The sequence below is a fragment of the Anser brachyrhynchus genome, assembly GCF_964034855.1.
Source record: "Anser brachyrhynchus genome assembly, chromosome: 23".
In the NCBI taxonomy this organism is placed as follows: Eukaryota; Metazoa; Chordata; class Aves; order Anseriformes; family Anatidae; genus Anser; species Anser brachyrhynchus.
Window position 1 is genome coordinate 6,221,804 of NC_137716.1, and position 27,890 is coordinate 6,249,693.

The 27,890-nt window shown below is 50.7% G+C and overlaps 3 protein-coding genes across 4 annotated transcripts; 2 read left to right on the forward strand and 1 right to left on the reverse strand.

Annotated features, from left to right (window-relative positions):
* Positions 1-649: 649 nt before the first annotated feature.
* LOC308181899 (uncharacterized protein) lies at positions 650-20,454 on the reverse strand. The gene is made up of 17 exons (XM_080565694.1): positions 20,060-20,454; positions 17,922-18,017; positions 17,480-17,707; positions 17,289-17,311; positions 16,613-16,728; positions 15,593-15,652; positions 14,844-15,351; positions 7,978-8,117; positions 6,223-6,570; positions 5,332-5,613; positions 4,690-4,794; positions 4,311-4,331; positions 3,644-3,664; positions 3,002-3,022; positions 2,537-2,557; positions 2,018-2,050; positions 650-1,566 (listed from the first exon to the last, which is right to left on the reverse strand). The coding sequence occupies exons 1-17, from the start codon at positions 20,327-20,329 to the stop codon at positions 1,049-1,051; spliced, it is 2,811 nt and encodes a 936-aa protein (XP_080421820.1). The 5' UTR covers positions 20,330-20,454; the 3' UTR covers positions 650-1,048.
* LOC308182151 (E3 ubiquitin-protein ligase TRIM7-like) lies at positions 8,133-12,295 on the forward strand. The gene is made up of 4 exons (XM_080566287.1): positions 8,133-8,277; positions 9,124-9,412; positions 9,545-9,619; positions 10,279-12,295. The coding sequence occupies exons 3-4, from the start codon at positions 9,547-9,549 to the stop codon at positions 10,797-10,799; spliced, it is 594 nt and encodes a 197-aa protein (XP_080422413.1). The 5' UTR covers positions 8,133-8,277; positions 9,124-9,412; positions 9,545-9,546; the 3' UTR covers positions 10,800-12,295.
* Positions 18,025-27,486, forward strand: LOC308182134 (butyrophilin subfamily 1 member A1-like). Of its 2 annotated transcripts, XM_080566243.1 has the most exons (9): positions 18,025-19,594; positions 20,858-20,920; positions 21,015-21,104; positions 21,946-22,293; positions 22,501-22,779; positions 23,208-23,306; positions 24,356-24,388; positions 25,739-26,220; positions 26,737-27,486. In XM_080566243.1, the coding sequence occupies exons 3-9, from the start codon at positions 21,032-21,034 to the stop codon at positions 26,791-26,793; spliced, it is 1,371 nt and encodes a 456-aa protein (XP_080422369.1). In that variant the 5' UTR covers positions 18,025-19,594; positions 20,858-20,920; positions 21,015-21,031; the 3' UTR covers positions 26,794-27,486. The 2 variants fall into 2 exon arrangements, with proteins under 2 accessions (XP_080422369.1, XP_080422370.1); XM_080566244.1 differs by lacking the exon at positions 18,025-19,594 and having other exon boundaries at positions 20,535-20,920; positions 21,958-22,293.
* Positions 27,487-27,890: the final 404 nt, after the last annotated feature.

Consider the following 27,890-nt stretch of genomic DNA (forward strand, 5'->3'; position numbering starts at 1 on the left):
GGGTAGAACTGGGGTCACTAGAAAGGAGCCTGAATGTAACATGCCAGTTCTCGTGGGTGAGGAATGTGCTAGCAAGACCTTGCAGTCTTGTGTTTTGGCGAAGGATGAGGATGACATAGCAATTTGCAGGAAGGACACAAGGGTTGGTGAGAGGTTGGTAACTATGAAAACACCTGAGTATGGTCAAGAGGGTATCAGGTCTTCTCCGTCCCAAAAGGTGGCCCAGCTGAGGTGCATTTACACTAATGCACACAGTATGGGTAACAAACAGGAGGAGCTGGAGGCCACCGTGCTAGTAGGAAACTATGATATAGTTGCCATCATGGAAACCTGGTGGGATGATTCCCATGACTGGAGCGTGGCTGTTGATGGTTACAAACTGTTCAGAAGGGATAGGCGAGGAAGGAGGGGAGGTGGAGTTGCCTTCTATGTTAGGAAGTGGATAGATGAGCTAGTCACCTGGACTTGTGCTGTGGCCAGGGGACTGCACAAGCACGGCCTGGACAAGTTCTACTGGTGTGCTTTCGTAGCCTTCTGCAGGGTGAGGTGACTCGTGTCTCAGAAGTGTTTGCAACTTCCCCCTCCCTAAAGGATGTGGATGCAATAGCTGCAGGCACAGACATCTAGTGCTGACTCACACATAGACAAATCCCGCTAAAATAACTTTATTCTGTACTTTTTACAAACAGTCCCTGCTGAGGGAGTGTCTCTTTTCAGTGGAAGTGTTGCTCAACAGGTAGAGAAAGAGGATGAAAGGCCAGAGTTACAAGCTGCAATCAGGGAAAGTCATCTTGTATAAAGGATTCTGTCTTCCCCATGAGAGAGGTGCAGCCCTGGGTCCACAGAGGTAACACAATCTCCACCCTTGGAGACACTAAATTCGTCTGAACAAAGCCCAAAGCTACCTAAAGTACCTTTGAAGTTAGCTCTGCTGTGAGCAGGAGACTGCAGTGGAAACCTCTACAAGTTCCTTCCAACCTCCATCTTGCTATGAGTCTATGAACTATGGCAGTGCCATATGAAGCCTTCTCTTTCTCCCTTCCCTTCATCAGGGACACATTTTGAGCCACGTACCAGGACCCAGCCAGACCCAGGGGTGGACTCTGAACCCATCGAATGATGTCAGTGGAAATGTGAAGATAGGATTCTTCTCATCAACACTGAAAAATGCCACCCGGCCCACTTCATAATCCAGAGAGACCCGGACCCGTGTGGGAGCCTGGCTTTCATGAAGGAGAGTGTGCTCAGGGGACGTGAAAGCTTCGAACCGCCCTGCCCAGTTCCCCACTGCCCAGATGCCCTCCTCTGGGCTGAACTGAATCTCGCCCTTCCTCTTCACATCTTCTCGAGAGACCCCTACGGCCCATCCTCCTCCATCCTCCACCTCCACCTCCCAGTAGTATCTCCCCGAGGCGTAGCCCTCGCAGCCCAGCACGCAGCGCCACGGGTCAAATCTCTGAGGGAGGCTGGGGATGTTCTGCAGCTTGTCCGCTCGCTTCACGCTCTTGCAGTCATCAGACAGGACAAGGTCGCAGTGGGCTGTGTCTGAATCCAGAACCACCATCACTGTGGGACAGAGGGAGTCAACACGTCAGGGCAGAGCTCGCCCCGGGAGAGGCCTTTGCTGAGGCTGCCTCAGGAAGAAGAAAAAGGGTGCAGGCGACAGTTGGCTGGCTGTGGTATGGCAAGATGCACAAGCGATGGCATTAGGATGAGGAGCAGAAAATGAACCAGAGAGATGACCCTGAGCACACAGGGAAGAGGACCATCAGCACACCTCCAGGCTGAAGAAGTCCTTGCGTCTCTAAAGCATGGCCAGCGCTGCTCAGTAAGGACCAGGACCCTTCAGATTTGTCTGAGAGTGGGACATGCACCAAGTGAGTGAGGGGACTGAGTGCTGCACTGCAAAGTAAGCATCCCTGGTGCCACCAGCGTCACTGCAGGAGGGGAGCCATCAGGAAGAGAAAGAAAAGCAGGGAAGATGATTCAGCCCCCTGGAAGACAGAACTTCAATTACCATTTTCAATAGGCACTGAGTATCTTCTCCATTCTTAAAACAAAAACAAAAGACAAAAACAAAAACAAACAAAAGAAAAATACAAATGAGAAGTAATCTGAACACACTCGTGGTACTGGAATAGCTCAACATAATGATATGCCGGTGTAATTGCACATTTCCTGAATTGTAGCTGTATTTGTAAAAGTCATCTCAGTGTGTGTAATTTCAAAACTTCAATGTCTAGTTACGTGGAAGTGCTTCATACATTTTGATAAATATAATCCCTTTGCCCGGCCTCACACACATACTTGTGCTCTGTTTGTACTTTGTAAAATGAAAGCAATTTTTTCTTGGTATAGAAAAGTAACTTAAAAACACATACGGTGCAAAGGAAAATAATGTTTCTGAAATGAGTTCAGCATTTGCCACCTCTTCCTTTCCCAAAAGAAAAAAACAAAACCAGGCCATAAATGCAACACCCAAATGAGAAAATGACCCAAGAAAAGTCTCTTACTAAGGAAGGAGAATGATACTCACCAAGCTCCTCAGCTTGTCTCTCTGCAAAACAAAATAAATCAGCACAAACGGGTTGTGGGATGTCAGTTTGGATATCACCTCTTCTGCAACCACCTGCCTGTGCAGGAGGCTGTACTTCTGCCGACCCCAGCAATGCAAAGCCCTCGGCGGGTGACGGTGCAGGTCCTGCTTCAGCCCGGGGCAGGGAGAGGTCCCTGAGAGGTCCCTCTCCGGCCAGGGGATGCATCCCACAGCGCTGCCATCAGCTCATGGTGTGTGCAGGGAGCCCCTGGCACGCTCACCCTGCCACTGTTGTCAGCCACATCCCGACCCCACATACCGTTTTCAATCATCTTTCATTTTTGGGGTCTTAAATTCCCTCACTCTCTCTTTTCCCCACACTCTCAGTTGCTCTTAGGTTCACTTCACGTCTTAAAAATATACAGTCAGTAAGAAGTCCTTTTTAAGGAACAGAAAAAGACTCACCGATTTCAGCAGCACGGTCCCCTAAACAGCAAACAGAAGCACATCCCAGTTACTCTTTCCGATCACTTCCCTGGGATCCCAGCTAAGGGGCTGCATAGGTGAAGGGAGCTGTGCTGAAGAGGCGGGTGCATGGATTTGTTCTCTCCTCGCAAGGACTCCTAATTCCCCAGTGAGCTGAACTGTATTTCTTTTCCCTATCGAACTGCGATGGCACCACTTTAGCAACGAGCAAGAGCTCAGTTTTAATAGCCAAAGGACTATTTATTGGTAATGTGCTGAAAACAAACAAACATATATTTATATTCCCTCTTCAAATGTTTTCTTATTTTTTAATTCCTTGGTAATCAAACCATCCTCCTCTTGATAACAAAATTCTCAAGGGCTTATGTTTCCATAGTCTTCCCTTAAAAAGCACAAACTTTTCAGTGCTACTTTACTGCTTAAGTTAAAATGAGGGTGTTAAAAAGCACTGACAGTCGCTGAGGAAGAAAATTCCTACAATTTAATAGAATGAATATTCATATTATTGGGTGGTTGGGGAAGCAAAGTCTTTGCCTAAAAGGAACATTTGGACATAACGACAGGGTGAATAACAAGTTTTTGCAGAGGATTTCACCAGGGAAGACAGGGAGTGAGACTTACGCAGTGCTGCTGCTTGCATTGCTGCAAAGCAAAACCAGAAAAGTGCATTACCACCAAAGTCAATTCCTTTTTCACTGATACACCTGTTGGGGCAGGGAGGGGCCTAAAATTGTTTCATGGTGGAAAAGCTGCAGCCCAAGAACTCCTCCAGGTCCCTAGGGCAGAGGCCATTGCTGCATTGCTGGACACCAGCAGGTTTGCACGGGCAGGGGAGGAGCAGGGGTGAAATTTCACTCATTGCTGTGATGCTGTGCTATCATTCTGTTCCTACAAGTTTTTTTGTTTTTTGTTTCTTTTTTGTTTTGTTTTATTTTTTGTTTTAGTGCTGAGACAAAGCTGTGCTCCTACAACATGAAATGCATGATCCCCAAGAGCTTCCACTAGCATTGGGAAGAACCTGGAGAGCCCTTTGCAAAGCAAAGATCTCTGTTGATACAATATCTGTTCATGCTCTTTTTGGTTCCGCCATGATTTTTCTTAAAATTACAACACCATTTCACAGCTTTGTAGTTTCATCATTCCAGAAATTAGTTTCATAATTTTCTACAGCTGCTAGGCAACCCATTTGCCTCCACCACTACTACCCCTAAAATATGTCCCATCAAGTCTTCAATTGAAGGGAATTCTCCCATTTTCCAATTTCTGGAAAACAGAAAGTGAAGCTTACCTATTTTTTTCTCATGCTGTCCTATGAAAGAGAGGAAGAAAGAAATGTCAATCATTTAAAAAATCACCGCTTCCAACGAGCTCTGATTAACTACAGCTGCATTACAACCACACACAAGGCAGCAAGGCAGCGGGGTCTAAAAGTGCTGCAGTGCCTTCGGTGACCCACAGGCTCCCTGCCCCTTCTGCAAGACATCAGGACTTCCATGTCCTTTATCCCTCTGTATGATTTATGTGCTGGGGCACAGCCCAGAGGGGTCACTGAGCTCCAGGCTCAGGACCATCCTCATAGCCCAAACCTACCCATGAGCCAGGACCAGAGGGGCTGAATAAGACGGGTTACAGAGCTCCCAGCCCCAAACACTGTACCAAGACTATACCTTTCATTCTAAACAGATAAACGGCGATGATGACAAGAGTGAACACAGCAACCAGGACCACGCCCAGGCCAATTTTCCAAGGATGGGCATTTTGGAAAAAGGGATCTGAAAAATAAAAGCCTCAAAGGGCTTAGGTTACTCTGCAAGCAGCAAGAGAACACAGATTATTTCCATTTCATACAAACCTATTCCAAGCAGCTCTGAATCTTATCTATATGTATATTTAATCGGTCAATATAGGAGCAGAAAAAGCCTGGGCTAACATAGGTGTTAACAGAAACACTCCAGCAGAGAGCACTGCCATCAGGGGAAGGGTATTGGCCTGCCAGGGAAATAAATTCTCCCAAATTGTTCATCCCCAATATAAGAATGAACCAAAATACAGCTGAAAGCCACGTGATCTTGTGAAAATCTTACCAAATCAGCAGACCAGGATTTTACAGCAGGTGAGATGAAGGTTTCACAAATGCTGCCCAAAGCTACAGGGGGAAGGAAGCTGTTTGCACTGGCAGTATGCAAAATGCACTCGATGCACCTCACACCCGGTGCGCGAGTAATCCTCAAATTTTCTGCTTACAGCACCTCCAAGAGCACCGCTCCCCTGGAAACGTCACCAGGATGACGCTCCTGTCCTCTGCTTACCTGATATGTAGAAAGAGGACTCCTTCTCCTGGCTCTGCAGGGCAGGTCTGACCACACAGGCCAGCTCCTGGCTTGCACTCCTGGTGAGGATGAGGATGCTCTCTGTTGCAAAGAGGCCGCTCTCGTCCTGGGTAATGTTTTCTGAGAGGGAGGGCAGGTGCTGCCCGTGGGGGTCCTGCCACAGCACCTGGGGCTGCGGGAACCAGCCGGCCGAGCGGCACGCCACGCGGATGCCCCCGTCCTGGTAGCGCTCCAGCACGATGCGTGGAGCGGAGCCGCCGGCTGCAGGAAAACAGAGAACCCGGGTTATTGTGCGGATGGAGCTGTTCCACGGGATGCCAGGTCTGGGGGGAATAATGGGGTCTGCTTGATCCTCTACTGGCAAGAAGGGATGAGCCTCAACACAGGCAAATGCGTATTTTATTCAGGGCCATAGCAGCAGTTTAACCAGTATCACCAGCTGTCAGAGAGATGCACAGAGACCCCTCTTGCAGTCTTTTTCATATTACCCAAAACTCTGCCCTGGAAGCTGCCACTTCAACAAAACAACCCTTAGGCCTGAATATTAAAATATAAAAGCATTAAACAAGGCGTTCCTACTTTATTATCTGCTGACTTTTTTTTTTCTACACCCACTTATATTAAGAAAATAAGATCAAGAACACTTGGGACGTATCTCATGAGCTCTTTACAGCTGCTCAGTGGACAGTTTTACATCCCTGAGACAACTTGGTTAGCATTATCAACTGTAGCACTCGATGAAGCCCTAAAGCAAGCACCTGCAGTCGCTGCTGGGATGAAGGACAGGTAAGAAGAGCACTGGCTGCAAGGAAGCAAAGCAGAGGTACCGAGAAGAGCCCCGCAGTGCAGACAGGGACACAGACTACAGACCTGTCACCTTCAGCTCCACCACAGCCTCGTCGTACGCTGAACCACTGTGGACAAAGCAGGTGTAAAGCCCTTTGTCAGACAGCTGGACGCGGAAAATTCTCAAGTCCACGCTGCCATTGGTGAGGCCGTCTTTCAGCAGTTCTGTGCGGCCTTGGTACTGAACCATCTGGTCCCCGTACTGGTCCTGGCCCCCCTTGTAGCGATGCACGAAGGGCGTGAATTGCTCCCGAAACCAGGTCACCTCCATGTCCTGCACGTTCTGCTCCGGGGAGACGTGGCAGGGCAGCACCACGTCCTGGCCAACAGCCATGGCCACAGGGTTAGGGGGTCCCTTGACGCTGAACGAGGCTGGGAGAAAAAGAAGAAATGACCATGAGAGTTTGCTGTGGTGACAGCCTTGAAAACCAGCGGAGCTGCTCTGTGGCAGGGTAACCACAGCAGGTGAAGCAGGGCACTGGGCAGGAGGGCTGGGAGCAGGACCTGGCCACCACCCCCTGCTCTGCTCTGCCCAAGGTCTTCAAACTCCTGAAAGGATGAGTTGTTCTCAAGGGGACAAGATGCTGCCTGGGGGGAGACAGCAGTTTCGTCCTCTCTCTGTGCTTCTATGCGGCTTTTGCTTGTTTTTTTTTCTTTTTTTTTTTCCCCTCTTCCTTTTCCCTTTAATTAAATTATCCTTATCTCAACCCCTGAGTGTTTTTTTTTTTTTTTTTTTTTTTTTTCTTTCCAGCATACTTTCTTCTCCCTTTTTTTTTTCTAAGGAGGGGGAGTGAGGGAGCGGTTGTGGTGGAGTTCAGCTGCCCAGCGAGGTAAAGCCACCACAGCAGGAGAAAGGAGGTAGTGGCTGGAAGGTGGGTGACTGGAGAAAGCAGACAACTTGTGCACGTACAAAACTCAAACAGTTTTTAAATGATTTTTTGTTCGTGTTCTTTTTCCCTTTATTGAATTGGTTCTGAAAAGGGTTCTGCACAACCTGACCCTGCTCTGTGCTAAACCATTCACAGGGAGTGGCTCAGGAAAGTATTCAGGCTGGAAGCAAGTACCGCAAGGCTCAGCAGGAGCCAGGGGAATCCATACCTGATTGAAGCTCACAAACATGGAAAACCAAACTGTAGGGGATAAAAGCCAGCAGAGAGCACTGGAGGTGGCAGCCGAAGACCATCCTCTTTTCTGGAGCTCAGCCTGGGGATGGAGAAGAAGTTAAGGGAGAAAGGCAGAACAAAAGGGTTACGAGAACAGATTTGAAAGGCAGAATATTATAGGGAATAATTTACTTTTAAAGGGGTTTATTGCTGATTTCAGCACCTTTTTTATAATATCCAGGGAAAAATCTAAGATTAAAATGCCCAAGGTTGAAGTCAATTTTACATCATCAGTCTGACTTTGCCACTTTTTCATTGCATTAAAGGAGATGTTGTAACTTTTCCTATTTTCCCCATGTGGGAAATTTCTACAACTTTTCATACCACTTGGGTACTTTGTGCACAAAGCAGCATGCACCAAGCAGCTATTTGAATATGGAGTTCTTGTTTTTTGTGTTTTTTTTTTTGTTTGGTTTGTTTTTTGCTTTTTTTTAATCCAGCCATGAATAAGAGCTGGGAACATGCAGGATGCCAAGGAGAAATCCAGACTGAGTGCCCGTGAGGCTGGAGCTACGCTTCCCCAGCCCAAACTGGGGATGTGATGGGCAGGAGGTCTCAGACCGGAGGGGAACACGACAACAGCAGCCCGAAAAGCCCGCCCTGGCCCCGAGCTTACCTCTCCCTCGGTCCCGGCTTTGCTGGCAAGGGATGAAGCAGACGGGTGGTCTCGTCAGGGAGCAGGAAGCAATTTCTCTGTGCAATCGCAATGAGATGTCACTGCCGGCCTGCTGCCCGTTTCCTCTTGCGCCACCTCCGCTGGAAAATGAAAGTAACCGAGAGATGTGGTCATTTTTTGTCAATGCTTTTGCTCCGGAAACACTCCCTTCCAGACGTGCTCTTCGGCTGCATCCCCATGCCTCAGCTCGGCTTGGCTGGGTCCAGCCCCAGCGTCCCGGAGGCAAGAGCATCCGCGCAGGTGGGGCTGCTCCGGGACCTGCCAAGGGTGACAAGGGACAGGGGGAAGCAAAACACACAGAGGCACAAGCCATACTCACAAACTGCAACGGAGATGATAACATAAAATGAATCCATTCATGCCGATCGGCAGAGTGAGAACAGCTATTCCCAGGACTTTGTTGAAACAGGATGGCAAAGAAAAGGGGGAGGCAATAAACGAAGCATTCAGAGACATAGCCTGGCAGATGCGATAGCAGCAATAATTAAAGCAGCTCTGTAATTCACAATAATTGGGGGGCTAGTTGCAGGCCCTGGGGGGGTTCAGAGGAAGCATGTGAAGGGTGGAGGACTTTTTTTTTTATTATTATTATTATTTTTAATCCAGCCCTGAATAAGAGCTGGGAGCATGCAGGATGGCAAGGAGAAACCCGGACTGAGTGCCCGTGGGGCTGGGGCCACGCTTTTCACATTGCTTCTATGCATGTGAAAAGCTGCCTGGAGAAAGGGGAGGTGGGATGCAAAGCCCAGCGCCCGCTGTCCCCCACTCCCCTATTTAACAGTAGAGCAATTGAGGCAATGCATGCCCTGAAAACATCTCCCCCCATAACCCAAATCTGGGCAAGCCCGTACGGAGCCAAACCTCTTCCCTCACCAAGCATGCAGCCTGAGCCAGCCATTGATCTGTAGCTGGTGTCCCCAGGACACCCCCAGCACACCAGAGATGAGCGCAGGGCACTGGGCTCAGGAGGGCTCAGAGCAGCCTCTGCCAGCAGCACAGGGGACTCTTATCGCCAACCCGCAGCTGGCCGAAGGGAGGGGAGATATGGCAATTCCTGTGATGCGGTAACTGCGTCTCCACAAACAGGACAGGGGCACTGCAGGAGCGCCGGGAGGGAACTCCTGAAGGCAGAAGAGCAAAACGAGTGTTAGATGAGGTCACGTAACCACTGGCAGCTCCTGCAGGCTGCAGGGAGCAGACGGTGCCGGACGCCCAGCGGTGCTCTCCCGGCCATCCAGCTCCTCCGGGGTTCGACCCACTCAGTCGAACGAGGTGGAAACGCTGCAAGTCCAGTCCAGCCAAGATCTGCTGGGGTCAAGGGAGTGGAGAGCAGACTGAAGATGTTCAGACCCATCTGAAACCTACCTTCCCACAGGTGAGTGCCAGCTGTGACTTCTTCATCACTCCCTCTGCATCTAGGGAACAGATCATCTTCACATGGTCTCTGTGTCTTGCAATTTCCCCTTTCGGCAAGGAATACATCTCTCTTTCTGCTACTTTTCTGCAGGAATGCTGGTGTCCAGTATGGAGGTAGAAGAGATGGAGACCCTGGCCAATGAGGTGGAGGAGAGGAGTGGAAGAGGTGAGTTTTTAGAGGGTAACTGCCGTGTTTGGGAGAAAATTGTACCCTGCTTCTTCTGTGGAGGAGCCAGTTAGGGTCGAAGCACCTGGGGCTTGTCCCAGCCAGGACTTGTCATGGGGTTGAGACGTGGTGGCTGCACTGTCCCCAGCTGGATCCCTCTAGCTTATCTGCAGACCCACCACCACCACCAGAGACACCTGAGCTGCCATCCTTGGCTCTCTTCATTGCCCACAGAGACAAAGAGGAATCTGAGGTCAGGGACGATTGGTTCTTGGGGTCAATATCTGTCACAGTGCGTGCTGGTTTGTGCCCCCACATGCCCGTTTCTCTCTTGCATCACCACAGAAACCTGCGCGCAGGCCCAGGTGTCTGCACAGCAGATGTGCACCCCAACACTCAGGTGCATGGTCCTTCAGGAAACCGGGGTCCCCTTGGCCAGGGACCATACAGAAAGTCCAGGAGAGGGCAGGATCAGGGCAGAACTGAGTCTGGGGCAGTCCAGCACAAGGAGAGGGTTCCCACCCCATGCTGGATATCTCCGGGCAGGGGGAAGATACCTTTCCAGTTCTTTCCCCATCCCTCCTCTTGCCGCGGTGGGCACAGCCCTGATGCACCCCCGGGGGCTGCCCATCCTGAGCGGCTTCTCCTCTCGTCCCCAGCGGATGTGACCCTGGACCCAAACACTGCCAACCCCTTCCTCATCCTGGCTGATGATGGGCGAGACGTGAGGCGCGGGGACACGTGGACGCCACTGCCCGACAACCCCGAGCGGTTCGACACGGAGCCCTGCGTGCTGGGGGGCCGGGGTTTCACTGCGGGGCAGCACTGCTGGGAGGTGGAGGTGGCCGAGGGGGGCGACTGGTGGGCTGCGGGGGTCGCCCGGGAGTCTGTCAGGAGGAAGGGGGTCCTCAGTTTTACCCCCGAGGAGGGGATCTGGGCCGTGGGGCAGTGGTTTGGACAGTACCACGCTTTTACTGACCCTGACTGGACACCCCTGCACCTTGCCCAGGTGCCCAGGGCCATCCAGGTCTCTTTGGACTTGGTGGGCAGGCAGGTGGCGTTTGCTGATGCTGAAAACGAAGCCCCGATCTTTGCTTTCTGCCTGGCTTCATGTCCTGAGGAGAGGCTACACCCGTGGCTCTGGGTGGGAATGGACTCACGCCTCAGGCTGTGCCCCTGACGTGGAGGATGACCAGAACTGGAAAGATGAATGCCATGGCCTTGGATCACGGTGCCGGGAGCTGGGAGCGTCGTGTGTCCTTGCTGTTTTTTCCTCACACGGTCCCTCTGGCCACTGAATGGGAGAACTGGAAGGTCTTGGAGATGGACACCACCAAAGAAGCTCCTTTGTCCCACTTGACCCCACAGGAGGACTGCAGCGACAATGGGGGCACGGGGATTTGGGGCACAGAGGAGCTTGGTGCAAGGTGGCCCCAGGGCCAAGATGTGGTGTTGAGTGCCGGGACACCGCAGAGCAGGTCCATGCCAGGCCATGAGAAATGCATCAGGTCCAAACGCCTTAAAAGTTGCCAAGTACCGTGTCTGGCTTTCTTTAATTAAGCTTAATGATTAAGTCAAAAAATAAAAACATATTTGGGTGCTGGGCCTCATGATAACACTTATCTTCTCCATACATCCCAAACTTCTCCCTGCCTTATTTCCAGCTCTCACCGGCATCTGCGTTAGGCATATGTGTTTTCCTTCACATTTCTTACAGCAGAAGACTAGGAAGAGCTGTAGGGACAAGTGAAGGGAAGTGAGCAAGAAACCGTTCAAGGTGTCTGAATCCCATGAGCCAGATAATTCCCATAGATCTGCCAGGCTTGGATCTTCTTCCTCCTCTCAGTCTCCTTTTCCTCATCTCCTGTAGAATCTTTCAGGTGGTCAAAAACACACAGGCCACTTGTGGACAAAATAGAAAGGATAAGGGAAAGGGAAGGCGGTTCGAAGTGGAAGCATTTTATCTTCCACTCTGCTCCCCTAAAATTTATCTACAAAAACATTTACCAGCTAACGGAGCCTTCGGCCTCCTTGGGACTTTAGCTGCAGTATGTTTCTTTGCAGAAGTTTTGCCATAAAAATAACCTGTTTTCAAGGATGTGAAACTAGGGCTAGACTGAGAAAAAAAAAATCCTAATTCTATAACAATAGGGTCAATATTTTTCATCTGAGAAAGATCAGAAAAAGATTTTCTGGGTGCAGAAAAATTTCAGCCTCTCCCAGGAATAACTCAGGAGCAATCTGTTCAGGGAAATCCTACTGCTAGAAACCGATCTATTACACAGTTTCGTTAACAGGAGCAGTCAAGGCTGAGATGTAACAGGAAATTCAACTTTCTTCCTTGTTTGCCAAGAATCTGCTGCTGGGAGCCAAGAAAACGCATGAATGTCGGGAAAGGATTGTTAAAGATGCACACACATCCTCTCCAGCTGCAGCAGCTGCAGCGAGCCCACCTGGCCTTTCCAGAACTTTTATTTTCCTGGAGAATGCAGGAAAATCAGAAAGTTGTTTCCTCTAATCTTTGAAAACTGCTTTTCATTTCCACCCCACCTAAGTTTGCCATGAAATGGTTAATGTTCAGAATCACACCCCTCCCTCCCCCCTTTGCTAGGAGCCGTTTTATTTCTTTTATTTCTATGTCCATACAAGATGACTATTAAATATTAGCCAAGAAAATCTGTGGAGGTTGTCTGACAAGTGCTGACTTAAAGCAGTCCGTATCAGCACTCAGCTGAATCCCACCTGAGGGCTGCAAAAGTGATGGGACATGGGACTAATTTTAAAAGACTAATTAGCTGCAGGTGTACAGCAACCAACACTGCGATGTGGGGTCCGGTCTGTGATTACATCTCACCCAAAAGGATCGTGGCTGGGAAAGAATTACTGATAACTGTCTTGATGATGCATGGCACTAGGGTGGGATTCATGAGCCACAGACCTGTAGGAAAGGGCAGGCGACTCTTCCACAGGATGGGAAATCAAATCCCGGCGAGCTGAGACAGAGGCTCCCAACTTTGAAACATCCAGCTGTGACTTTAGTTGAATGTACCTTCTGCCTTCAATCTCTTTTGAGAGCGTGGAAATTGTTTGAGCCTTGGTCTACCAGCCTGTTGTGCAGACAGCAGCTACATAAGCTTATGTTACCACTGGTAAAGCTGGAAAAGGGGACCTCTGGGCACAGATGCTAAAGCAGACAAGTCTCTCCCCATCACCTGCAGGGTCTGGAGGAGCTTAAGTCCTGCTCTGCTTCATGGGCAGAGTTTGAGCTGCCCTCTCCTGCCCTGTGGGACACTGCAGCCTGCACGTGCATGTACTTGGTAGGGAAGGGTGGGAGGGGATGAAGGTAGGGATGAGGGAAGGAACAGCAGAGCCCAGAGTGATGTCAATCCATTCCAGCATCTTCTCCCTTTTCGAGATCTTTTTGGGGCATGGTGTTCAAAGGACATTCTTGTCCCCACAATCAGGGACCTTGTTTTGTCCTCTCTTGCTATCTCCTCCTCTTAGGAGAAGAGGAGGCTGCGGTGGCAGCAAGGCAGGGGCAGCAGTGTTGGTCTCCCTAAGCTACTCCAGTAGCTGGGAAGACTCGCAGCACGGGGTCAGACGGAGTTATCCTGCCTCAGAGCTAGGGGATGGGCTCACCGACCTCCGGCACTGCACAGGGAGAGGTGACACCCCATTGCACCCAGGCATCTTTGGAACAGAAGTCCAGCAAAGCAACCATCCAAGGAGCTTACCCCAAAAGCAGGGGCAACTCATGCTCCTGGCAGGGCACAGAAGAGGAGCCAATCCTGGGAGGAAAGGACAGGGTCTCCCTGCAGCCTCCCAGCACATCCTCAGCTCCTGCTGCCAAAGATGATGATGATGTGCCCACGTGGGAAGGAGAGCTCACCTCTGCCAGGGACCATGGCTCTGCGTTTCCACAAGCACATCACGGGGAAAGTGAGAGCCCCCAGCTAGTGAGAAGGCAGCCCGGTGTGAGCGTGGGGAGAGCTGGAAGCAAAGCCCACAGCAGCAGTGCTGCCAAATCCAGGTCACCGTGGGCATCTGCAAGCCAGCAGGGCCTCTGACCACACGGCAGGTACAAGGGGGGGCTTCACCAGCAAAGCCTCCAGAGCAAGCCATGACTTTCACAAGCGCTTTTTTCACAAACTGTATTAAAAGTCCATGGCTGTTTTTGTTTGTAGCATTGCTCCCTTTTGCCTTTCTTTGAATCTTGTCCCTCCTGCAGGCTCCAGCACCCAACCTCCCTTTCGCATGTCAGCTTTTTGAACAGGAACTGATGGAGCTAAAGCATTTAAAGCCCTTTGAATCTGCCAGCAAGGTTTTCTGGGATGTGATTTAGCTGCGTGTTTGTTTGACCAGCATTTGAACTTTGATTATTTATTGGTTATTTGTATAACTTTGTTTTATTCGTGATTATTTATATTTTTAGCTTCTACCATGCAACACCATAAATCCCAGCACTGCTACAAATCTGCAAGTCTCTAAACAGCAATTCCTCTAGTTTCTTCCTATACTTCAGCAAATTCCTGGTAGTAGTTCCATGGTTTGGAGAAGATCTAAACCTCTAAATTTTCTTTCCAAAAGCCCCATCACAACCAGGGAAACGAATCAAGTAGTCAAACACACTGAAGAATTATCCGGTACATTAATATGTTGAAAAGCAGTGATTATAATTCAACTGATGAAATTATTTTGAAATGTAAATCCTCTAGCACCTCCCAAAAAAATGAATGTTGACTTGTGGTTTCGTGAGCTAAATCACAAATCAAATCAGGCCCACCACAGGAACCACGCATGGAGGCTGGCTGGGCTTCAGAGCTAAAGAGCGAGCATCTCCCCATGGCTAGGTGGGCTGCTGAGCAAGTTTTTATCCTCCTTGCCCATCTACCTATCTCCTCAAGTAAAAATATACTATCAATAGCTACTCCAATGCCACTGCTATGCCCCTCATCCCCCCTCGAGGCCTCCATAAATGAAATCTCCCCAGAAATTGCCATTCTTCACCAAGAGCCCTTCTCTACTGGAGAAGCCCACGGACCTCTGCTCCAGAGAGGCAATTCCTGCTCTCCACGGGCAGGCAGATGAGTTCAACTGCCTTTGAGGATCACGGTAGGAGGTTTGCTAGTGGGCAGGAGTCCCAAGGGCTAGCGAGATGGGGGTGCAGGAGGCCAGCGTGGCCACAGTACAGCCTCCTCAGAGGACCGCACTTCCTCAGCCTCACAGTTTCAGCTGGAACCCCTTCCCCACCCAGAGCCAGGGGTAGATTCGCTTTCCTGAAAACGTGGCTTGCAGGAAAGTGAAAATTGCAGCCTCGTTGTCTGCATTGACAAATGTCACCCGCCCCTCCGCATGGTTCACACAGACCCGCACCCTGCGGGGGATCATGCTGGGGAGGAAAGGGGTGGGAGTGGGGGAAGTGAGAGCCTGGAACTTCTCCTTGTACCGCCCCACTGCCCAGATCCCCCCCACGGGGTTCACGTCAATCGGTCCCTTCCTCCTCACAGACTCCAGAGCCACCCCCACAGCCCAGCAGGACCCACAGCCCACCTCCACCTCCCAGCACGGTCGCCCTGAATCAAATCCCTCGCAGCCCAGCACGCATGGCCATGGGTCAAACCGCTCCGGGTTGTCAGGCCGGTGTTGCTGTGTGGCTCCCTGCATCACACTCTTCCGATCTTCTGATAAGATGAGCCATGACTGAGCAGTGTCTGGATCCAGAGTCACGTTCACTGCAGAAGAGAGGTCAGGTCAAAGAACTGGGGGTAGAGACCAGTCCTGGGAGGAGTTTCACCATGCTGGGGACAAGTTTGGTCCTGGCTTGGGAGGAAAACAGGCAATACCTTTCTTCCAGAACATGCTGATCTCAAAGTGGAGAGCAGCTCTGCACCCCAAGCCAAGCTACGCAAAGATTCACTGCTCCCCCCCTTTGCAACCAGGGTTAATGTAAAGAGGCTCCCCAGCACAACTCACCTTTTGTGTACAGTCCCTGTGACTCTTCCACTTCCTCCCCCAGAGCAGACGTTGAAGCATCTGAAAGGGAGATGGAGCCCAGAGGTCAACTCTGACATCTGGATAATAATGCCAGTACTGGGAGGTGCTCTGGGGAGACCAGCTCCAGGAAGCAAGCAAGCAGAGATGCTACACCCCTCTTTCCCCAGCACGTGCACTACTTGCTGTGCTCACCTGCTTCTCCAGTTGGAGTAGGAAAGGAGAACCTGAAGCAGCAGGACCAAAAAAGAGTTTGGGGCTACCTAGTATGAAGTGGACACTGACATACCGCAGTACATCCAGGGGGTCACCAGGACGGTTTGGGCTGGACAATATGATGTATGGGGAACCACTGAGAACTGGGTTTGTTCAGCCTTAAGAAAAGTAAAGGCAAGATCTTTTTGATGTCTATAGCTATTTAATGGGACAGCAGGAGCAGGCTCTTCTTGGTGCTGCACAGTGATAAGGACAAGAGGCAGCAAACACAACTTGGAATGTGAAATTCTTGCTAGATGCACTAAAAAAAAATGTCACTGATAGTGGCCATACACTGGAACAGGGGTACAGAGGAGTTGTGGGATCTTCAGCTTTGGAGATATTCAAAACTCCACTGGAGAAGACACAGATCAGTCCCACCTAGTTGCACCTGCTTTGATCAGGGTGTCAGACTAGATGACCTCCATGGTCCTCTAAGAGACGTCCTCTGCAGCCTAAATTACTCTGCACAATGCCAGAGTCTGCCTGACAGTCTTCCCAATAGTTTCTTTGGGGAAGAGCCTCCCCACTAGGAGAGCATGAGCTGAGACTCACTTGGACATACTGGGACATCTGGGACTTGTTCACATTCTTGACCCACTTCCAACCATGCAGGTCTGGAGTACAGGTCTAGAGCAGGAGGCATAGCAGCACCCAAGCTAGATCTCCCTTCTGCATGGCGTTGCCTACCCCCTCTTTCCACCCCGGGACACTTCTCTGATCTTCCCTGGGGTCCCTTCCTTGTACCTTGGAGTTTTCTTGCCGTCTCTTCTAGCTCAGGAGGTTTTTCTGAGCAGACACCAGGTGCCTTTTCCAGATCATGGCTCACCCACTCCTTTTCCTGGAATTTTCCCTTCTCGCACCTGGAGATGTACAAGCCACAGCATTTATCTTCCTCCTTCAACTCAATCTCCTGTTAATGCCAGTGGCTAGAGACCTTTTTCTAGCTGAACGGCTCTGATGCTGGATCCGTTACCTCCAGAAAGTTCATTCCAATTCAGCTCTACACAATACAGCAAGAAAAGAGACAGCAGGTCTCATTGGCTAGGCCACTGCTCCGTCCTGATGCTCTAACCGCTGATTTGGTTCCTATTATGAGTGATGGTGTCCTCAGTCACCCTGCCCCTTCAGAGCAAAGCTGCATTTGCTCTGGTCTCTGTGCCTTAGTGTTACCGAACACTGGTCATGGAGAAGACAGCCAGGCTTGCAGCCAGAGACGTTAGAAATGAAATGTCCTCTGCAAGTGCTTCCTCAAGAATTGACCTTGTTGGCAGAGCCATACCCCTTCATCAACTTCTGGAAAACTGAAATATGAACATTTATGGGGCATCCCTGGCATGTGAGGAATCCAGCTTTGTTCTGGGGCAGGAATCTTTGCACCCCCAAAGTCGTATGGTAATATACAGGAGAAAAAGGTACGTACCTGCTCAGAATGTTGCCAGTATCCTAGATGGGAGAAAGACAGAAGCAGCTTAATGCTATTTATCCTGTACACAATCCTCACATTCCTGTCACACCAGCATCTACATAAAATTAGCCTGCTGTGTGTTTCCAGCCTGCTGGTACCTCAGATGCTGTTTGTTAAGACAGTGCTGGTGTTTCAGTAGACCTCACCTGTGGGAACTCGCATCCTGAGAGCTGAGACTCCTCCTTCTCCCTGATCAGGCCATCCAGATGAAAAATCCTCTTGGACAATTGATCAGCATTTTCCTTCACTCTCGTTTCAATCTGCCTCTCCAGCTCTCCCAACCGAGCCATCACCAGGCACTCTTGTTCCTCCAGGTATTGCTGCAGCTGCTTGAATTCAGATGCAATCTTCTGCCTCTCTGCTTTTACTTTGTCCTTTATAAGCAGAAACACTCCTCTTAAAGTAGGGTGGGACCACAAAGAGTAATTAAAAGGTGGGACGGGCAGTAGTTAAAAGTATCTTTTACTTTCCTGATGTGCATATTGTGCACCAACAGCTGGACACAGTGATTCCATCTCCAAGGGCCAAGAATCAATTTTTCCCCACCCTTCCCAAATAAACTTCCCTCAGGTAGCCCCGTGCACCTACCAGATAGCCCTGGCAGATCCATCGCTCCTTCTCTTGCTGTTCCTCCAGCTTTCCTCTCTCTCTCCTGAGACTCTCTAGCTCGGACTGGTTTTGCTCCTGGAGGGAGAGAAATCCTTTAGGTGCTCCCCATCACACACGCGTATGCCTTGTGTCCAGAAAACAGCTTATTCCCTGGGGTGAACATAAGCAGCCTCTGGCATTGAGTCAGCCTCATTGCCTGCTTGAACAACCAAGAGCATGGCTCTCAAAGCAAAACAGGGCAGCAAAAGGCAATGTCATGTCCCTGCCACCCCACAAGGCAACTCCCCCGGAGTTTAGGGTTCGACATGCATGTTGGGGGCAGGCTAAGTGCAGGCATGGTGCTGTCACGTACCATTTTGCAAGTGTATGGAACTGGGGACTGTAAGGGTATGTGGTAGGAGAGCACCTGCTCCGTTATGGGTATCTGGTCAAGGACCTTTTCAATGCAAAAAGGGGACAATAAGAAAAGCAGGAAGCCATAAGCAAGAACACCCAGAGACACAAACCAGACAGACACACCTAAGAGACAAGGACTGGGAACAAACCTTGTCAGTCACAAAGGTATGGGCTGCCCAGAAAGGGCAGGTAAACCGCAAATTAGCAGCTAATGAGGGTGCTGCCCTGAGGGCACAGGGTGCTCACAGGTGTGGGAATGTGCAAACCGATGAGGGAAACTGCAGGGAGAAGGTGAGGAGCAGGCAGAAAAGGATATAAAAGGGGCCAGCTGCATGTACCACTGGGCTGGTTGGTGCACCAGCCTGAGTGGGCCCTGTATGTGATCACTGCAGTCTGTCCTGTCTTCTAATTAAATCCTTTAATTTATTAAATCTGCATAACCACACTGTCTGTCCTGGGTGCATGAGTGCTAAGGACTAAGTGCCAGTTATTGGGGCAACTGGCATGGGTGGGTTTGGTGCCAGCTGCTGCAGTTAGATGGGGTGTAGGTGCTCCAGGGCTGTGGTGGCAGCTGCTGGAGTGTGTGTGTGTATGTGTTGGGGGGGGGTCTCAGCCACCAGCACCGGTGTGGGAACAGCGTGTGTCCCCCCAAACCAGCTCACAGGGGGATCAGCATGAGTCCCCAGGCTGGGCGCCAGCTGCTGGGCAGGCAGGGTGCTGGGCCAGTGCTGTGCAGGCGGTGGTGGCCACATCCCTTAGCAGGGACCGTAAGGAAGGGAGAGGCTGTGCGTGGGATTCCTGCCTCTTACCGTGGGAACGGGGGGAAGGATGTGCTGGCTGCTACGCATTTTGCTCCTCCTTTAAAGAAAATAAGCAACTTCTGTGCAGTCCTAGTCTCCCACTAGAGGAAGTTTGGACTCACAGTGAAGCTGTGCTTCTGCACAAATCCTGGATGTCTAAGGAACACTACAGAGGAAAGAGATATCTAAACTTAAATAATCATATAGATTTAGTAATTGCAGCAACAGCTTTGTGGGAGGAAGACAGCCAAATGCAAAGCACAGAGCGATAAAAAATTCCCTTGGAGTGAGAAGCCGTAAATCAATAGAATATTAAAGGCTTGTTAAAACCACTGTTACCATCCTGGTCTGGGAGACAGCAACACGCCGAGGGGCACCCGAGAGCCCACTGGGACAGCAAATCGTAACATCGTATGTGCCAGAGTCCTGAGGACAGGCTCCCATTATGAAAGCTTGGTAAGTGTTTAGAGAAGGTCGAAAGAAGTGAAAAGAGAAGGTGCAGTCACAGGGTGAACTCCTTGCAGGGAGCGTGGCCTTTTGCCGACAGACCGCAAAGCTCGGAGGCGCGCAGATGCACAATCGTAATTTGCAAGCGATGCGTGAGAAAGCTGTGAGCAGAACCCCGCAATGGCCGAGGTTGGAGGGGAGGACCTCTGGAGATTACCCGGCCCAACCCTTGTGCCGAGCAGGACCACCTAGCTCGGGAGGGCGTCCAGGCGGGTTTTGGGCATCTCCCGAGGAGGCTCCCCAGCCTCCCTGGGCGAGAACCACGAAGCCCACGGACCGACCCCCGGCCGCACGGGCTCTGACAGAGCCCGGGCCCCAAAGCGGTTACCGGAGGGCTCGGGGCGCTCTCCCCGGAGGCGGAAGGCGGCCAGGCAGCAGCCCCCGGAGGCAGCCCCGGCCCCCCCCCCCCCTCACCTGGCGGGGCGCCGCGGGCCGGCCGAGCCGCCTCAGCCCGGCCGCGATGTTGCCCAGCTGCCGGTTGGGCCGCAGGCTCCGGCCGGGCAGAGCCCGCCGGCACTGGGGGCAGGAGGGGGCCTCGGCCGCCCGCGCCCAGCACAGGCCGATGCAGGCCCGGCAGAAGTTGTGCCCGCAGTCCAACATCACCGGGCTGCGGAACAGATCCAAGCAGATGGCGCAGGTCGCCTCCTCCCGGAGCTCCGCCGCCGCCTCGCCGCCGGCAGCCATGGCCGCGGGGCCGGGGGGGCGGCTCCCGCCCGCGGCTCTGGGGCTCTTTCGCTTTCGGAACCGGGCCGGGAGCCCGGGGCGGCGGCGGCGCCTCACGGCTGCGAGATCCCGACGGCTGTGGGACCCCCCCGTGCCTTCGGGACCCCCCCCCCCCCGTGCCTTTGGGACCCCCCCGTGCCTTCGGGACCCCCCCGTGCCTTCGGGACCCCCCCCCCCCCGGTGACTTCGGGACCCCCCCGTGCCTTCGGGACCCTCCTGTTGCTTCGCGACCCCCCTCGCGGCTTCGGGACCCGGGGCAGCAGTGGGCAGGTGCAGGGCCCCCCCCGGCCTGTGGGGTCCCCCCCCCCGGAGCTGCAGGTGCCCCCGTGGCCGTGGGACTCCTCGGGGGGCTCTGGGGCACCACCGGCACCAGCCCAGGCTGCTGGACCCCAAGTGGCTGCGAAGCCAGGAGGGGGAACGCAGCCCCCAGCTCTCCTTCCAGCCTGCCCTGATTTGAACTGAAGATTAAAGGAAAGTGTTTTGATCTAGCTCGCTGTAACCCAGAAGCAGCCCAGCTGTCCTGAGCAAGATTTTCCTCCGTCGGTCACCCAGGTAACACTTTTCAACACCCTTTCCTACAGACTGTCTCCCGTTTTTTGTGTTCCTTCTACACCTGAGTTACTCCTGCCCTTTTCCTCCTTTGTAGGTCATACGTTTGCAGAGATGCATTTTCTTTCGTTTTTCCATTACTTTGTTACGTGCGTCACGATGCTCCTCATTCACAAGCCAGAGGCAGGTAGGACTCTCTGCCCATTTCGGATCAGCTTTGTGCTTCCCCCACTGGGTCCTGCTTCCCACCCGATGCGGTGGCTCAGGCTCCTATGGAAAGATTGCTCTCAGCCCAGATTAACTCCAGGACTAAATCTTTGGCTCGCTTTTTGATGTGCCTCCCCATTTATTTTGAGCTCAGGCAGGTGGCTGGATATATTCAAGTGTCAGAAGTGCCAAGAGTATTTGCATGAGTCTGCATGCGTGTCAGGGATGTTTTGTAAGGGATTAAAGTTATTAAAACTGGTTTCCTTGCCTCTTCAATCAGCTCCTTCTTCCACCAACCAGATGTTTGCACCACTTGTCTATATGCAGTGGTCAGGCCAGGTGGGAGAGTGAGTTACTGAGCCAAAAGCCTTTCACTGAAACAGCTTATCACCTCCCCAGTAAAACCAGGGCAGGCATACAAGCAAAACTGCCCCAGTGTCTTCCAAATATCTTCCATGCCAGGGGTCAATCTCTTTGTTTTAATCCACAAGAGTGTGGAGGTCAGGACAGTGTTGTGTTCCTGGACGGTCACAAAAGAGCAAAACCCTGCTGAGATGCTGGGTGAGGTGGCACAGGTTTCCTCAGCGGGGGACTTAACCACAGGCCCCTCCTGAATCCATGAATCTCAGGTGGTCAGTGAGTCCATAGCGGCTAACGTAGAGGTCCAGCCCTGCATTCTGTAACATCTCCCCCCGTACCTCCTCTTAGCTCATGGTTTGCATCTGCATAAAGAAAGCCGCATGCACCTGCACCCAGCCTCCTTGGAGGTTTGCTCCTAATTAAACTTTTCTCTCCCCCTCCGCCCCGGTGCCGTTCCCCAGATGGGTTTGCAGTGCCAGCATCCAGTCACCCTGTCCTTGCTGCTGTGGGGGGGGCTGCTGTGCTGCCCTGCTGCCTTCACCTGGGGGCGAGCGCTCGGCCCTCAGAGGTGAGCTGGCTCCGGATGCCGCGCTCGTCACTTGTGCATCACTACTGCGAGCAGAAGGGCCAGGACAAGGAGCAGACTCCAGAGTACCGAGGCAGGACAGAACTGCTGATGCACCGCATCCGCCAGGGCTGCATGGATTTGAGACTTTCTGCTGTCCGACCCTCTGATGAGGGGCAGTACACCTGCGTGGTTCGTAGTGGCATCAGCGACAAAGAAGCTCGGCTGGAACTGAAGGTGACAGGTTCGTCAGGCACATGTGCTTCTGAAATGTAAAGGCTATCCGTAGGTTAATACTGGCTTGGAATAAGATGGAAAAGCTTATTCTTCTAGTCTGCCCTGCACAAAATAGTTGCAACTCCCCATTGATGGTTTCTGGAATCTAAAAGTAGATCTTAGATTTTGAAAACATGCATAGCTTAACCCAATTTTTCTTTTAATGTCATCCTAGCCATGGGGTCTGCTCCTCATATCTCCATGGAGAATATCCAAGGAGGCATCAGAATTGTGTGTCGATCATCAGGTTGGTACCCAGAGCCCCAGGTCCTGTGGAGAGATTCCAGCCATCAGCACATACCTTCAGAGACTGAAAACCGATCCCGGGACGCAAGGGGCCTTTTTGAAGCACAGAGCACCCTCCTTGTCATGGGAAGTACTCCAAAGGACTTGTCCTGTGTGGTGAGGAACACGTACCTCAATGAAGAAAAGGAAACTGCTTTTCAAATGTCAGGTTAGTTGCCCCAGTGCAGGCATGGTGAGACTGGAGGAAAGCTGGGTTTCTGAATGGGTTGATGCCCTGGATCCTGTTGTCTGGAATTTCATGTTTTGGAAGGGGAGAAAGGTTTAATTGGTTCCTTTTTGCTGTGCAAAGCAAAAATATCAACGCTTTGGCACCTGAATAATTCCAGCATTTTGGTGAGAAATATAACAATTTAAATTTAAATTCAGCTCTCTTCTGGTGCAAGACGTGTCTTTGCATTGTGGGGCCATTGCAAGTTAAAAAGTGGAACAGTTTTTGTACGTTTACCGTGGTGTACCGTAAACAGGATCTCCTGTTTGCTTTGATATGTACTACGATCTGCTAGCGATAGGCTTGTAGCCATCCCTCTTACTGTTTCCAGAAAAAAAATGTAAACTTGGGATTTTTTTTGTTCCTAGACTTTTTACAAGGAGCCTATCCAGGCGTGGTTGTTCCAGGTGTGATCCTGACAGTGTTTGGTGTCATTGGCTTCATTGCTTATCTGTTGAAGATCAAAGGTAAAAGTTTCCCCAAGTTGCAAGAGAGGAGAATTTGGGTTATTGCAAAGAAACTGCCCTTTAGCAAACACGTCCAGGTAGGGTGAGCAGGATCACGGGCTGCTCATTGTCAAGTGGAGGAAAATGCTGAATGGAGGAGACAGGAAGTGAGCTTTCTTTTCTTGGATGCGTGAAACTCGTGGAGTGGAAAGAGTGAAAGGGAAAAATAGGGACGAGAACAAGGAAAACAGGAGATGTACAGATAAATTTTATCTGATAGTCCTCTGCTAGTCTCTGCAGTATCTCCCTCCATTTCATGGAATCACAGAATCATTCATGTTGGAAAAGACCTCCAAGATCCTCTAGTCCAACCTTTAACCTAGTATTAAAGTCCACCACTAGACCATGCTACGAAGTTCTGCATCTACACATTTCTTGAAAACTTCAGGGATGGTGACTCAGCCACTTCCCTGGGCAGCCTGTTCCAGTGCTACACAGCCTTTTTGGTAAAGAAATGTCTCCTAATATAGAACCAAAACCTCCCCTGACACAACTTGAAGCCATTTCTCTTCACCTTATCACTTGGTGCTTGGGAGAAGAGCCCGATCCCCACCTTGCTATAGCCTCTTTTAAGGCAATTGTAGAGCGTCTCACCAGGTTTACACGCGCTCTGGAGGAAATACTACTAATTTAGTGACTCAGAGAAGAGATGAATGCAGAAGCTAGGCTCTCCTCTCTTCTCGTGCATATATTTTACTATTTTTTAGTGGAGTTTGATCACAGATGCCCATTGTAAGAAACAGGAACTATAATTAGCTCTGTGTGTTTGTTTTTGCTGCAGTGTAACTTGTTTTTCTGGAGAGACAAAGTCTGGTCAGGGTAATTCAAGAGGCAAGGAGGAAATGCATATGGATAGAGAGGTAAATTCAGTGTGTAGCCCAAGACAATCTGAATCCACCTGTTGCCTTATAGTTGCCCACTGATTTGGTGACATAGCTATAAACTAGTCCAGAGGAAACCAAGTTGTGTTTGTGTCACTTCTCATTTGAATCTTTTTTTTTAATTTTTAGGGTGGAGGAGATTTGCAGACAAACTAGGAAAAGGTAATTCAAGAGCATCTTCAAGAGCAGCCCCTGTTACACTGGTTCAAAAACCACAATCCCAATTTCCCTGCCCAACTCTCCTCATCTTTTGCTTTACTCCTCCCCACCAGCTGCAGAGGGAAGACTCATGGCTCAAAGAATAGGATGGCTGAACTCTATCTAATTTCCAAGTGCCCATGAGAAGGGAATCAAAAAAAAAGTCAAGAGAATAAGAGTTTGGGAGACAGTGGGATGAAAACATAGCCTTGAGAGTTCTGCACAGGCAAAGAGAGATGGTTGGGAGCCAGAATAGGAAATGGTGGATGCAGATACAAGCAGTTTTACCTACTGCAAGGTATCACAGAGGGGAAAAAGGGGAAGAAAGTAGACCCAAAGTGCGAATGGGTAGACAGGTGTGATTGTACTTTGGTTTATGTAAAAGAGCCAGGGGTGGTTCAGTTATGGGGTTCTAAGATCCATTTGCAGCGCTAAAATGCAGCGTTGAGCCAAGCCCTCAAAGTCCATCCTCGAGTTCCTCTTTTTCTAGCAGAGATGATTATACATTGATTATGGGATGGCCCTTCTTCCCCCAAGTAATCTGCCCAACCAGAAGCCCAACCGGGGAGGGAGGCTTTTGTTCGTCTCTCCTCTCAGTGGGTCAACATTTTCTTGCCCCCTCTTCTTCTTGCTGTGCACTTTTCCTTTATCTTCCTCTCTTTGTCTTTTCTTGCTTGTTCTTGCTTCTAGCTTGTCATTCAGGAGGTGCTCAGTGTTGGACATCCTTCCTGGCCAAGGCAGCTGGATTGTGAGTTTCTCACCTGTTTCTCACCCAGCTAAATGACTGTCACAGCGATACTCATGTTGCTCACACTCTTCTCTTTGCTCTTCTGTCTCACAGAGAAACAGAAACTTGACCACAGAATTGAGCAATCTTAACCTTCTGAATAAATGGTATCTCCTGCGCCTCTCCCAGCTTTAATTGCATTCCTTCTTTCCACTTTTCACCATTTACCCTCTTTCTTTCAGCATCCACTGGGTCAAGTGTACAACCTCCTGGTCTCCTTTCTGTTCTTCTATCATGACCAGCAATGCTGTTTATGTTGTCAAACTTCAGTTTTCTGGGAAAACGCGAGGTGGAGGAGAAATGACCTCTCTGATACCCAGTCCCCTGAGTGCTGTTCAGCACAGACAGTGCAGTGACAGAAAGAGAATGACCTCACTGGCATTTTGCTACGGGTCAGAGTCTTCTTCCCGGACTGGGTGCATCCTAGCAGCAGGGTTCATTCCCTGGTGGGGTTCATCCCCACCACTGCCACCACCCCCAACCCAATCTCCACCCTAAGCCACTGATCAGGTCTCTCTCTCTCCTAGCAAACCTGACTCTGGATCCAGACACAGCTCACCCCTGGCTGCTCCTCTCAAAGGATGGTAAAGGTGTGAGATGGGGAGCAGAGTGGCAAAAGCGGCCTGAAGGACCTGAGAGGTTTGATACATGGTGTTGTGTGCTGGGCTACGAGGGCTTCACTTCTGGGCAGCACACCTGGGAGGTCACCGTGGACAGTGCAAAGAGCTGGGGCGTGGGACTCGCCAGGGCCTCTCTGCAGAGGAAGGGACGGATCCCACTCAGCCCCCAGGAGGGGCTCTGGGCTGTGGTGAAGCTGGACAAAGTTTTTCGGGCTCTGACGTCCCCTGAATGCACCCCACTGCCACTGACCTGCATCCCAAGAAGGATTCGCATTTCTCTGGATTATGAAAAGGGTCAAGTAGCCTTTTCAAATGCTGATACGGATGTCCCCATCTTCACTTTCCTGCCAGCCTCGTTCAAGGGAGAGAGAATCCACCTTTGGCTCTGGGTATGGGATAAAAAATCCTGGCTCAGGTTGTCTCCCTGAAGCACGGCCCTTAGAGAACCTGTATTAGTTTAGCCTTGCCTCTACATTTCTGAAGACTTCCTACTGAATTAATTTGTGAACTGGAGGGTCAATGTTTTAGGATGGCTTTGTCAAACAGCAGGCTAACAGGCGAGCGGGGGTTGAAAGGTGATGGACAGCTTAGAGAAAGGGTTTCCCTCTTGGGAGGGCAGTAGTCCATGCTGAGCCTTGCTTGCAGTGCTATTCGTTGTGTGACAGCTGGGTGGTCCCAAAGCAATTCCTACTGGCTGGAGCTTGCTTTTTGGAGGTGCACAGACTATGTGTTTCTATGAATGGAAAGAGATGATGAGAAAGCTTGAGCTTCATTCACAGCTGTACACCTCCATGACATTTTAGGCCAGGCTCTCATCTTTCGGCACACAACAGCAAGATTACGATTTATGGTCTGTCCCTTCCAAGGCTCAGATGGCTCTCAGGTGTTCCTTTCCGTATTTCCAGCTAGGTGTATGGTGCAATGCAAGAGTGACATCTCGACTCCTGAGTGAAGAGTGCTGAACTAAAACTCCAGGCAGCCCCAGAGAGACCAGAACTCAGAGTTCCACGACCACCACTCGGCAACTTTGCCTTGGTTTTGCAGCTTGTTGGAAATATCCTATGCCAGAATAACCAGCAACCTCAGGACGTGGTGGCTCCACGCATCCCTTTTTTCCAGCAGTTTAGCTGTTGTCTGAGGTCAACCCGCCACAGTCCTTTTTGGCACCACTCAACATGGAGCTTGAAGAAGTCTTGTGAGAAACAAAGTTGTGTTTTTGCAATAGAAGGTGTTTTTGCAGTGGAAAATTCCACTAACCTTGCATACTCAGAAATGATTGTGTGGCATAGCACTGGGGAGTATGTTAAGCAGATAAGGGGAAGGTCCCACTGTCCTAAAATAAGGAGGATAGCTAAGGAAAACAGGATGAGCAGTACGAAGTCAGTAAATACAAAAATCATGGACCCTCTAGTCACAAGAGAAGAAGGAAAAAAAAGGAAAAGGAGAAATTAACAGTTGGTCAAATCAAATTGTACATATACGGTATAGAAGTGTGTCGAGTAGGTTGTGAACATGTGGTACTCAGCCACTGAGGAAATAGGGGAGAAATCAGGTGTCGGGTAATAGGGAATATAAGGTTTTGATAAAATTTTACTGTGTGCTCCTGCTTGCAGGACTCCTGCCACTGCAATCGCGAATAAAATGGCTTCACAGAAGATCCTGTCTGAAGAAAATTATTGAGATTTTTCTCACATTATTTTGCCTCTAGGGTTCAAGAGGAGGCTCGTAGGGCACCCTAGAGTGTCCTTGAAGGCCTCTAGGGCATCCTAAAGGACACTGGGAGTCATTCCGAAGGAGCTAGAGGGCACTGGGTGGGCCTGGTAGACCTGCAGAGGATCTAGAGTGCAAGGGAGGACCACAGGAGGCCTCGAGTGTGCACGAGAGTGCACTAGAGAGCCCTATGAGGCCTCCAGAGGCCTCTAGCTTCCAGGAAGTGTCCGTATTTTGCCTCTAGGGTTCAAGAGAAGGCTTGTAGGGCACCCTGTAGTACCCTGGGAGGCCTCTAGGGCATCCTAGAGGACACTGGGAGGCATTCAGAAGGAGGAGGTAGAGGGCACTG

Excerpts from the sequence above, each read along its gene's own strand:
- LOC308182151 (XM_080566287.1), top strand. The coding sequence starts at position 9,547 with ATGCTGGTGTCCAGTATGGAGGTAGAAGAGATGGAGACCCTGGCCAAT. Across the intron at positions 9,620-10,278 it reads GGAGGAGAGGAGTGGAAGAG|CGGATGTGACCCTGGACCCA; the intron begins GTGAGTTTTTAG and ends TCTCGTCCCCAG.
- LOC308181899 (XM_080565694.1), bottom strand. The coding sequence starts at position 20,329 with ATGGCTGCCGGCGGCGAGGCGGCGGCGGAGCTCCGGGAGGAGGCGACC. Across the intron at positions 16,729-17,288 it reads ACTGGCAACATTCTGAGCAG|GTGCGAGAAGGGAAAATTCC; the intron begins GTACGTACCTTT and ends GTACATCTCCAG. Across the intron at positions 4,332-4,689 it reads TTATCTGTTTAGAATGAAAG|GACAGCATGAGAAAAAAATA; the intron begins GTATAGTCTTGG and ends TCTCTTTCATAG.
- LOC308182134 (XM_080566243.1), top strand. The coding sequence starts at position 21,032 with ATGCATTTTCTTTCGTTTTTCCATTACTTTGTTACGTGCGTCACGATG. Across the intron at positions 23,307-24,355 it reads TTATCTGTTGAAGATCAAAG|GGTGGAGGAGATTTGCAGAC; the intron begins GTAAAAGTTTCC and ends TTTAATTTTTAG. Across the intron at positions 26,221-26,736 it reads GAATCCACCTTTGGCTCTGG|CTAGGTGTATGGTGCAATGC; the intron begins GTATGGGATAAA and ends CCGTATTTCCAG.